This window comes from Mastomys coucha, unplaced genomic scaffold (assembly GCF_008632895.1).
Source record: "Mastomys coucha isolate ucsf_1 unplaced genomic scaffold, UCSF_Mcou_1 pScaffold5, whole genome shotgun sequence".
NCBI classification, from domain to species: domain Eukaryota; kingdom Metazoa; phylum Chordata; class Mammalia; order Rodentia; family Muridae; genus Mastomys; species Mastomys coucha.
Window position 1 is genome coordinate 101,557,111 of NW_022196911.1, and position 12,404 is coordinate 101,569,514.

The 12,404-nt window shown below is 47.0% G+C and overlaps 1 protein-coding gene across 2 annotated transcripts in view; it reads right to left on the reverse strand.

The window, feature by feature from the left end:
• Marchf10 (membrane associated ring-CH-type finger 10) overlaps nt 1–12,404 on the reverse strand; it is a 92,821-nt gene that overhangs the window by 9,399 nt on the left and 71,018 nt on the right. For both annotated transcript variants that reach the window (XM_031352430.1, XM_031352431.1), the window contains exons 9-10: nt 11,281–11,390; nt 1,566–1,679 (exon numbers count right to left, since the gene is read on the reverse strand). In XM_031352430.1, the coding sequence (XP_031208290.1) occupies nt 1,566–1,679; nt 11,281–11,390 (224 nt within the window). The remainder of the gene's footprint in view (nt 1–1,565; nt 1,680–11,280; nt 11,391–12,404) is intronic.

The window sequence follows — 12,404 nt, forward strand, 5'->3', positions numbered from 1 at the left end:
TTTTTTTTAATTGAACACTCAGGATCTGAGGAAAAAAAATAACCCAGGAAAAAGTCAAAATGGGCCTACAATTCCTGTGACCAATGAAAAATGCTAAATTCAGCATTTTCTCTTTTAGAGACAGGATCTTATATCCTAGGCCAGCCTTCAAATTGCTTTGTAACCTGAGGATGACCTTGAACTTTGGATCCTCCTGCCTCTGTCTCTTAAATGCTGGAGTATGTCGTGTGTGTCCTGGCTTGGGTGGTTCTGGGGATCAAACCCATAGTCCTATGCATACTAGACAAGCACTTCATCAACTGAGCTTCATCCAATGTGGAATTTTGCTGTTTTGCTTTTGAAATAAGGCTTTACTACATAGACTAGGCTGGCTTTGAACTCAGAGTTCCATCTGCCTCTACTTCCCCAGTGTGGAGATTAAGGGCCCTGAATAGGATGGTTCCGTGCAGCTCACAATGGTCCATGGAGCTGCGGCTGTACAGAGAGAGTCAAACATGGCTACGCTCCAGTCTACAGGCGGTGACGGTGTTGGAAAAATGTCTGCAGTCCATTTGAGGAGGAGGGAGAGGAGGAGGAAAGCAGAGAGGGGAGGAAAAGAAGGATAAAGAAGAAAGCAAAGAAAAAGAGGGGCTCGGGGCTGGGATGCAGATGACAGAGATTGCTTTCGGCATCACCAGAGGCTTGACCACAGCCATACTGGCTAATTCTCCTGCCATACTATCAGGAGCTAAGCCTCGTGGGGCATCCTGGGAGTCCCAACACTGGCAGTGCAGTCAGCCGCTGGCATGACTGGGCTCCTTCCCTTTTCTCATGGAGTTCTTGCCTCTTGTGGCCATAGGCAGCCATTTGATGAAGTAAGAAGTCCCCAGGGGCCGAGGTGCTGAGACTTCAAAGGTCCGTCCACTTGCTTAAGTCTACCTCTCCCTTCATCCTGTGTGATTCTTTGTGGCCCCTCTCTCTTGTTAAAGGATTGCCATTCCAATGCATACATGGCCACTTGTCAAGCAGGGGCCATTATCAACACCTTTACTTCTTGGCCTGCCTTCAGGGATGTGCGTGCACACACACACACACACACACACACACACACACACGCATATTATACCATACCCTACTGTCTAAAACACATCGGCAGAGCTGATATCTCAGAGTGTGACCACTCACAAGTTGCCCAGTGCGCAATGCCCTGCTTCCACACAGCTGCACAGCTCCTGTGTGCTGGAGCACACACCCCCTCACAGAGCATATACTTAACAATAGCATTCTTGCACACCTCAATTTGGGGGGGCAGGTCGCCCTAGAGACTCCTTCACTTACATGACCACTGACAATCACTTAATAACTATTTGCATTTGACCTTAAGGAGTCGTGTGATTATAACTGCCTTCAGTCAGAGGTCACTGCACATACAGCTTAGTGGCTACTCAATCTTAGCCCTAACAGAGTGACAGTCCCAGACCTCATCAAGTGACCATGAGGAGGACTTCAGGAGATTACTTGTCTAGGAAACAGCGTCACATGGTGCCCTCTGCTAAGCAGCATGCTCCTCCCGCAGTGGAACTTACCCTCTCTCTGGAAGCCCGCCTGTAGTTGAGTGTCATGAGTTCTGCGAACCTCTGCTCATACAGGTGGAGCAGCAACACCAGGTATAGGCCCGAGTTCATCAGCTCACTTTGTGCCTGCATGTGGAATAGAAAGTCCAGAAGTTACCTCCAAAACATTCACGGGCTCAGCCACAGGGTGGAAGGTAACAAGTGGAGAGGAAGCAAGAAGGTGGGAGGAGCCTGAGAGTCCAGAGGAAGGTCTGCCTCCTGGAACCACGGGACAGAGCAGGAAGGGGCCCAGGGTTCTCTGCCACCCAGGGGAGGAGGCTCAGAAAGTCCCATGTGCCAGGCTGAGTCCTATCCCATGGACCTTTGAGAAACTTCACTGAACCCTGTACTGTGTGGGTTGCACGGGGCGGAAAGCCTCAGGGTTTGCTGCTGGGACCTGATTGCCTCATGTCACAGAATGAGCCCTGGTCACAAACAGCTACAGCAGAGGCCAATCAGAGAGGTTGGTTGAGTGCAACATTGGTGGGAGATGCCTTTGATGGCAGGTGGCAGGAGGATGTTAATGACAGAAGGGTGTGTGTGTGTGTGTGTGTGTGTATGAGAGAAAGAGAGAGAGAAAGAGAGAGAAAGAGAGAGAAGAGAGAGAGAGAGAGAGAGAGAGAGAGAGAGAGAGAGGGAGAGTTCTCTCCTGTCCTGACTGGCATGACTAATGTATGCTGACAAGTGTTCGTTTTGCATTTTTTTTTTTTTTTTTTGGTTTTTGGTTTTTTTCAAGACAGGGTTTCTCTGTATAGCCCTGGTTGTCCTGGAGCTCACTTTGTAGACCAGGCTGGCCTCGAACTCAGAAATCCGCCTGCCTCTGCCTCCCAAGTGCTGGGATTAAAGGTGTGTGCCACCACCACCCACATTTTGCATTTTTATTCCTTGAGTATTTTATACAGGTATACAATATATTTTGCTCATATCCACCCCCAGTCTCCTACTAACCCTCTCAGATCCTTCCCCCCACCCCTCCCAACTTTATGTCCCTTCTTTATTTCTTATCTTTTATAACCCACAGAGTCCTATTAGCTCTGCTTGTACGTGCATGGGTCTGTGCCATCCGCTGGAACACGGGACTCCTCCCAGGGACCACACTCCTGAGTAAAACAGACTTTCCTGGATCAGCAATCAACTTCCAATAACTCCTCTGCTAGGGGTGGGATCTGATGAGTCCTTCCCCAACCCTTATCCCGACCTTAGTATTTGGGACTTTCACAAACGTTATGCACAGGCTGGGAAGATGGTGAGGTGGGGAGCCAGATTAGGCAGAAACAATTTGGACATTATATATTTTCTCCTCTCTCTCCTGTCTTTCTCTCTGCCTGTCTTCTGTCTCTCTGTCTCTGTGTGCAGTGTGTGTGTGTGTGTGTGTGTGTGTGTGTGTGTGTGTGTGTGCCTGTGTGTGTATAACTGCTGGTGTCTTGGTCAGGAAAGCTCTCAGAAGACGCACTTTACAACCCTGCCACATGGGTGTGCCTCATTTTCCTAGACCTCCCTTTGCCTAGAGAACAGGCTCTGGACCTCATTTCGGTACAGTTCTTCGTGGACTTAGTGATGACCTCACCTCACCCAAGGCCCCTCCCACCTGCTTGTCTAGTCCTGTTTGCCTTCCTAGAGAGGGTACCTCACTAGGGTCGAGGTTGGCTCTGGGAACCTCGGGGGCCTTTGCTCTGCCGTTCTTTGGTCTGTTGTTTTCATGCATATATTCTGTATATCGCTCGTCTTTTGGCCTGGCATTGTCTATAACTTTGTTATAGTTTTCAGCAGCGTCACTTCCCATGGGAGCCTTCCTGTGGGAGCCTCATTTGTCCTAGGCATTTAGTTTCTGGCTCTTAAATACTTCTGTGTTTTGTACTCCGGATCTTGTACTTGCAAATGCTTCTGCCATTTGTCAGCAAGCAGGTTGTGCTTTCTTCTTCCTGAAGCGGGAGCTGCAGTTTGAGGGCTAGACATCCGGCCCATGGTGCTCTAGTTCCTCGGTTGTGCTCCAGGGCCCTTCCCCACTCATCCCTCCCAGGAGCACTAGTGAGGAGGAGGAGGAGGAGGGGGATGGGACACCCTATCGTCCCCATCTGTTCTTGCAACAAATTCCATGGGTGGTGGTGGTCCAGGATAGGTCATCTTGTGCTCAGGGAGCCACTCAGCCATAGGGACCAAAAATCCTCTGCAGAGGTCAGGACCTTTTACAGCATCCTTGGGAAGGGTCAGAACTACTGACAGTGCCCAGGTTAGCAAAGCATAGACTTGATTAGGGAGGGGGGGGTGATGCTCCTCGGGCAGTTCATCTTCTTCCTGCAGCTGCAGAGCTGCTTTGCTGGCTATCCCCCTGTTCCCGGTTGATCAAGGGCAGCTCAGGAAGCTGGAGCAGAATCCAAGTCTCCTAGGACCAAGTGGCTGCCAGGAAAGACACTGAACAGGGATCGATGTGCCTGCCCTTCCTTGTGTATTTGGCTATCTCCGGTTCTTGGTGTGACAAGTGGCCTCAAGGTCACTGTGCATGGCCTCTGCACGGTCTGTCCTTCAGGACTGAAACTCACTGTCCAGAAGGCTTAGCCTCCTATTTTTAGCCTTTGATTGTGTGTATGTGCGTGCGTGCATGCGTGTATCTGTGTGCGCACACGCACAAGAACATATGCTCTTCTGACTTCTACCCCAAACAGGCGTCTTGCTTTTTCATGAACATTTCCCATTTTATCCTTATCCACCTTCCAAAGCCACCTTCTCCAGGAAGCCAAATGTGCCAGATCTTACCCCTCTCTCTGCCAGAGGCTTTTCTCTCTTTGTTGGGGTCGGGTGCAGGGCTTTCTGAGCAGACTCTGTGGCATGAAATGGCAAAGCAACCAGCTACAAAATGGCTTGGACTTCAGGAAAGTCATTTACTTTTTATGGCTCAATGAGGCCTGGAGGCATGCAGATGGGAAAATACCTGCTAATGTTTTCTGCAGATAATTTGAAAAGTCACTTCTAGTAGATTGGCCTCTTCTCTGTTCTGTGGGTGGGAACCTGTCACTCAAGCCATAAATATCCTCTGCATAACGAGCTGCTGACTAGGGCTCCGCTGGCCAATCCAGGGTTCCTGGGAACTGCGTTTTGGGGAGTTATTCACTGGTGCCACCCCCGACCCAATCTGGGTCACTCTGCCTCTCATGTGGAGTTCCTTTTGTCACCAGCTTGCAGAATGGGGAGGGGCCTGAAAGATGGCATGGAGCACTGTGCACAGGACCTCTGACAACCTCTCTGTCTAGTATCCATTACCTTCCCCCCAGCTCCTATCACTTGTTTTTTTTAAAATTAACTAATTATTGCACATGTGTGTATGCACGTGTGTGTATGGTGTGTGTGTGTGTACACATGTGTGCACGTCGTGAAACAAAAGTAGAGGTCAGAGGAAAACTCTATGGAGTCAGTTCTCTTCTTCTACAATTTCGTGGTTCCTGGGGTGGAACTGAGGCTCAAGTTCAAGCCAGGCTTGAGAGACAAGCAGGAGCCATGCAGTCTGCCTGTCCTTCAACAGTCCTTGTGGTCAAGAGATTGGCTCAGGTGGAAGTCTCACAAGGCAGAAGCAGACAGCCTGGCTCCCTGGGGTTTTTTGGTTGTTTTTGTTTGTTTGTTTGTTTTGTATCTGTTGAGGGTTACTTTGTGTCTGAGTACGTGGTCAATTTTGGAGAAAGTTCCATGAGGTTCAGAAGAAGGTGTGTTATTATGTTTGAGTGTTTTTATGAAGCCTTAAATGTGTTCCAGGGAAGCCCCAGGATCCAAAGGTGATTAGGTGCTTGCATACATCTAAGGACATCTGCCCTCAGCTGAGATGAGACAAGGTCAGGCTTGTGCTTCTGAGGCCACCAAGACCCTCCCGTGCCAGAGCAGGGGTACATCTCTGGGAGACAATGGGTGTGGTTCCTAAAGTGAGATGGGCGGCCCAGGGCCATTACACCGTGACTTTAGGTAAGCGATTTTAACTCTGCAGCGTGAGGGTGACTCCAATTCATAAAAGGGGACGGGTAACCTCTGTTCTGCAGGCGTTATGTAAATTGAGCTAACACAGGTGGCCCTGGTAGTTTGCAAAACAAATACATCCTGCAGGAGGCTAGGACTAAAAGTGGGGTTTCAGGAGCTCTGTGCCTGAGGTCTGTGGACAACCCTTCTGCACCTGGACTCCTGGGGTCTGGCCCAGTGCCTGGGGCACACTGTGTACTCAGTAAACATATGCACAGGTGAACCAAGTATAAAACCTCGGCTTTCCCACAGCCCTTTCTCTGACACCGCCCCTCCCCCCCCATGCAATGCTGCTCAAGTGTATTCTTCATTAGAAGGCAGTCTTGTCAGTCTTGGGTACTTTGGTATATATAGCCCAGCACTGTGTGGGACATACAGTAAGTGCTCAATAAAAGCCTTGAAAGCTAACCTTTTATAGTATGGATATGTTCCCACAATTGAAAACAAATGACACCTGCTCCCATCCCAGGCCAATGGAACTTCTGAGGTTACACCCAGGCATCGGCATTTGAACAGGGAGAAAGACTTTCAACTAAAAGCTTACAAGCTGTTATCTGGGGTGTCAAGCTGTGGGCCATTTTTGCAGGGTTTTGTTGTTGCAGTTTATGTGAGACAGAGACTGGGTAGCTCATGCTGCTCTCAAACCAGCTATGTAGCTGTCAAAATGTTTGCAGAAGAAGATCTGGATACAGGCTAATGACAAGAGTAAAATTAAGTCCCTTCTAAGGGAGACTTTTGGGTTAACAATGATTTTATAGTTTCAAAATTATGTGCTTCACAATTGTGGTTATTAATTTTGGGGGGAATATATTTTAAGAGAGGGTAGCTTTAAGTCATAATGGCAATGCTGGGCAAAATTTATGTGACAAATATTTATTAACTGCTTATTTTATAATAAGTATTACTGCCGCTGGATCAGAACCACGTATTATGATGCAAATCGAGGCACAAATGCAAACCACGTATACAATTTGAAAAATTATAGCAGCCACGTGAGAGTTTTAAAAACCAGTGAAATTAATATGAACAAGGTATTTTATTAACCTAGTATATCTAAAACATCATTTCAATGTATACGTATAGCTATCTAATGCTTAAGCCCAGGGACACATTCTGGGACATGTGTGGCTAGGTGATTTAATTGTGTGACCGGACCATCAGAGTGTTCTTACGCAAGCCTAGCTGGCATAGCCTGCTGTACTTGGAGGCTTCGTGGTACCAAGCATACACATGTGCAAGCCCAGTGTTTGTAGAGAGGGTGTTAAGCTGCCCGGGGGTGGGGGGGAGGTTACACTCCAGAATTATCAATGCAACATTTCTTTGTTTATTTACTTACTTACTCACTCATTGGTGTATGTATGGGAGTGTGTGCCATACCACACAGGAGGAGGGCAGAGACAGCTTTTGGAAGTCAGTGTTCTCCTTTCACCAAGTGGGTCCTGGGGATTGAACTCAGGTAGTCAGCCTTGTGCTGCAAGCCCCCTTACCTAGTGAGCCATCTCGCTGGCCCCAGAGTGTGAGTTTTATTTTTTTGGAATTCATTCTTTCACAAACTCTCCATTTTGCTTCCAATTTTGAAGGAAATACCACTGGGTACAGACTCCTAGGCTGACAGGCTTTCAAAGTACTTCGATACATTCTTACATGGTTCTTGATATGTTGGTATAAGTCTTGTCTTTGCATTTACAGAATTTTATATTGATTCATATGCATGAGTGTTTTGCCTGTGTGTTATGTGCACTACATACGTGAAGTGTCCGTGGTAGTCTGAAGAGTGAGTATGAGCCCCTGGAGGTGGACAGTTAGGAGCCACCACGTGGGCACTGGGAACCAAACCCAGGTCCTCTGAAAGAGCAGGGTTAGCCCAAGGCTCTTTTGTGAAACCAAACCCCACTGGCTGTGATGAATGTGTCAGAAGCTTGGTCCCCCATTGGGAGGTGGGGAAGCCTTTAGGAAGGGGATCCTGGGGAGGTCCTTAGCCATCTCTTGAAGGAGAACGCTTGAGTACCTTCTTTCTCCCTTTGCATCTCCAAAGGTGAGCTGTTTGCTCCACTACACTTCTGCACAGAATGCCGCTCTCACCAGAGGCCCAAACATAACGGGGCTCAACCTTAGACCTTAGGCTCCAGAACCAGGAGCCAAAACAGAGCTTTGGCTAACACTCCGGCTGTGAAGGATGAAGTGGAAACCTTATCTGGGGAGTGAAGTGGGAATTTTAAGGGTTCTTTGGAAAGTCAGTTGGGTGGTGTTTTGCTGGGGCAAACATGTGAAGGAGCATTTTGTTAAGGCTCAGGCAGATTCATGAAGGGACGTTTCACTGAAGCAGACAAGGGAGAGGAGATGTTCTGCTAAGGAGAGCATGTGAAGGGACATGATGGAGGATTCTTTGCTAACAACACACATGTGTGGTCTACCTTACATTGCGTAGCTGAGCTGCATTTGTTGGGACTCCAGGGAGAGAAAGGCACCAAAGAAATCTTCGGTTTCTTGCAGTTTCCACAGCCCCGGCCTGATTGGATGCACGTGTTGAGTTAAGGCGCGGGAAGGACACGTGACGTTTGGACGCCAAGGAATGACAGAGACAGAGCTTGGCTTGCTGGTCCAGCTAGCTGTGCAGCACTTGTGGGTCTCAAGTCTTCGCTGATCTTTGCTTCCCTGAGAGAGGCATAGCTGAGAACTTCTCCTGGTGTCCCTCTGGGTCCCTTCTGCTGACTCAAGCTGAGGCTGAGGCCTGGCTGTCTCTGCTAGGTCCTGTCACTGCTGTTGCTAGCCTGATTCTACCAAACTGGACTACAGGTATATCCGGGAAATGTTTGTGAGTGGATCGAGCTGCTGCTGCTAACCAGTGAACTGAACTGCTGATTTCCAGACAACACAGATGGGAGTTGCTCCAAAGAACCTTTCTAAACAGGTCCACTCCCCTGTATCCTTTCTTTTTCCACTACCTCTGGTGGGTGGTAGGCTATCAGGGAGGTTTAAGAACCATCATTAAAAATAAGGTTTGAAAAAAATTGAAGTTACAGGGGAGAGGGCAGGATGAGGAAGTAAAGGTCAGGTCAGGGTACACAGGAGTCTATGCTACCGTGAGGCCAGCAGAGTGACCAGCCTCGGGAGACAAGGAGGCCATTTAGTTCAACACAGCTCAGTAGCCCGTGCTGCTTCAAACTTCCGGAGTCTGACCCAAGTGGTTTATTTTAGGCATATTTAAGCACAGCACAATTTGGTGGAAACTTTTCTGCTGATAATTAACTCAATTCTGCGTGCACAATAAAGCATATGTATATCTCCCCAAGGAACAAGGTAAGCTAAGTACAGATCAGCCTCAAATCCATTGAAGTGCTTTGTAAAGTCCATAAGGATAGGATCTATAGAAAATCAAGGGTCTGGTACAGGAAAGTCTCTAGTCACACCAGGCTAGAAATCACATCTGCTCCAGCCTGCTGGGTGAATGACAGGTACTGCATTCCTTTGCTTGAGGGAGCAGCCCCAGGTGCTAACACTGCAGGCTCCTCTAGTGCTCATCACGAGCACAGAGACCTCTGTGATTAAAGTACAAGTGTATGGAAATGTTTCTTTCTGAAAAAAATTTTTTTTTAAAATTTTATATGGATGAGTGTTTGCCTGTCTGTATACCCCATGCATGCCTGCTATCTGCAGAGGTCAGAAGAGGGCATCAGACTTCCTAGGACTAGAGTTACAGATGGTGGTGAGCTGCCATGTAGGTGCTAGGAATCGAACCTGGGTTTTCTTCCAGAGCAGCCAGTGCTCTTAACCACTGAGTCATCTTTCCATCTCAAAATTGTTTCTTATGTTAAGTAAAAACACCAATAACTTGGAAATCCACAAGAAGCTGGGAAGCTAATCTAACCCTATTGTTTAAAGGATCTCTGGGAGGAGAGAAGCTTAGATAAGGCCATCCAGACGAAGACCTGTGACTGTGGTCCTCGTCGGACTTAAAAGTCTTATAAGTCCTGGGTAGACTTCTAAGGAGCAAGCTCAGAACACAGAGGCACACATGTGCACACAGATGCACACTATCTATCCTTTTTCATGGGATACGGTATTCTGCTTCAGGAATCTGCCAGCAAGCAGAGTATTGCCAGATATGAGCCCTTGAACCTAAGAACATAATCTACATAATAAGCTTTCTGTGTGGGTGTGGGTGTTCGTGTGTACTCAGCATGAACAGCCACTACCCCTGTAGCCTTCAGCCTGTTTTCTTAATAAAGTTGCCTAGCCTTACACATGTTGTTATGATATTGAAAAATGGGTGGAGGAAGTGTCTTAGTCAGGGTTTCTATTGCTGCGACAAAATACCATGACCGAAAGGCAAGCTGAGGAGGAAAAGGTTTATTCGGTTTACATTTCCAGATCACAGTCCATCGTGGAGGAAGTCGACAGGAACTCAAACCGGGCGGGAACCTGAAGGTAGGAGCTCATTGATGCAGAGGCTCTGGAAGGATACTGCTCACCAACTTGTTCACCGTGGCTTGCTCAGTGTCCTTTCTTATAGACCCCAGGACCACCAACCCAGAGATGACATCACCCTCAGTGAACTGGGGCCTCCCCATTTAATCACTGATTAAGAAAATGTCCTACAGATGGATCTTCCGGAGACAGTTGACAGTACTCAGTTGAGGTTCCCTCCTTTCAGATAACTCAAGCTTGTGTCAAGTTGACATATTACTATCCAGGATGGGAAGTATAAATTTAATATAAAATTAAATATTTTGCTCTTTTGTATCAATATCCGATCTAGTGTGTATTTATCACATACAAAATGTATTGATTAGAACTAGCCACCTTCTCATTAGCCACATGTGGCTTGTTGCTTCTCTATTGGAGAGTATAGTTCTAAATAAGAGATTGTTTGCCTGAGAATTAAGTGATTAACTTTTGCCTTGGGCATAAATCACCTTCCCACCCGAGGTTAATTAACTTTTTCACATTTTCAGCAATGTAATCCAAATGCCCCTGGAGAGTTTTCTCCACTTATCCCATTCCCCAGTTCCCTGGGTGTTTAAAAAGCCCACAGTAAGCATTTACTTCATGCTTATTAGCCTTAGGTAATGCTGGTCCTCATTACCCAGGTTACTTGATATTTAAGTTGGGGGACCATTTTCTCCAAGACCTTAAGTTTATTTTCTGTTGTTATTAAATAACTTCAGCAAATTTGAACCTGGGCCTGCTCAGACTTTCTTGCTGTTTCTCTGGGTTCAGTTGGCTATTTCAGCTTCCCCTGGTCTCCCTAATAGCAGGTGGATGTCATGTCAGGAGGGTAAGACTTTTCAGTTCTCCCGTGTTCTCAAAGAAGTGAGCCAAATAGACTCAGATGCAAATCACATTTGGGCTTCTTATAATCCGTAGACCAAGTTGCCTTCTGCTCAAACTTTTAACCTACTTAGTTATTAAAGATTTGCTTATTTTATCTTTATGTATGAATGTGTGCCTGCATGTATTGTGTGTGTGTGTGTGTGTGTGTGTGTGTGTGTATGGGCACCTTTGGTAACCACACATGCTAAAGGGTGCACTGGGTCCCCATGGAACTGAGGTTACAGTCGTGAACCACCATATGGGTGCTGGGAAACCAACCAGATCCTCTTGAAGAGCAGCAAGCGCTCAACCTCTGAGCTCTCTCTAGATCCTCTGCCTACTCCACCTTGGGGAAAGTGGCAGTGATGTGACTTACCCGGGATTGCTGGTGCTTGTGGTAAAATTCGGTCATATTGAAGTCATCCAGGTCGACCAGTAGGCCTTGCTTACACATCTCACAGGTCTTTACAGTGCCTAGATCTGCACCTGGAATCAAGAGTAAGAATAATATGTAAGAAAGTAGATCAGAAGTTCTCTCAGCACACACACACACACACACACACACATGCACACACACACCCCTGAGTCTGTATGTGCCAGTACTTTGGACAGGTGCTATTTTGAGATTGAACTTGTGTCCACATTATGAATTCCAAGCTTCAGTGGTTTTCATTTGAAGTCAGTCATCTTCTGGAGAAAATGACCTTGACCCTGAGTTCTGAACATCTTTTTCCCTCCGTGGTCATTTATTATTTGAGCTTGAGGCAGGTGAAATCTCCATGACTTCTAAATAACAGTCTTGTTATTATCTAAACATGTAAACATAATGGTTCATAAAGTTGAGATTGCTACCCGGCAGTGAATCCTCTCCAACACAGGCCTTTGCAACAGGAGTGACTGTTGGGCTTATGGTCTCCCTCACCCCTTACAGACCTAACATAGTTCTGCAATAAATAAACTAGTACCAGGTCCACAGCAATGGCCTTGGCTACCAGGTTTACCTTTGCGCCCAGTGGAGGAAAGGGAGCAAGGGCCCAGAGTGTGGGTTCTAGTTACAACCGATATCTGAGGCCAGCAGAAGCCTGAAGTCGGGCTCATTTGGGAAAAGGCGCAGAAGGCTTGCTGTGCTGCAGTACTTAGGAAAACAAGACCAGTGCTGTTCCCCCAAGGCAGAAGCAGATGCCGCTACAGAACCATTGCCGTTCTATGGAAATGGGAGTGCTGCACAGTTCCCCCAATAGAGTTGCAGGGCTCAGTTCAGTGTCTTACTATAAACCTGCATCTATTTAGTGAGCAGGACTTTGCAGGCTTATACCCCAGTTCTAGGTTTCTACTGTGGATACAAAGAAATAATAAATCATAAGGACTAGTAAAGGGCAGGGTGGAAAGTTCATCTCCTTGTCTACATTTTGTTTACTTGTATTTTCTTCTGCTTCTTTCTTCTTTCTTCTTTCTTCTTCTTCTTCTTCTTCTTCTTCTTCTTCTTCTTCTTCTTCTTCT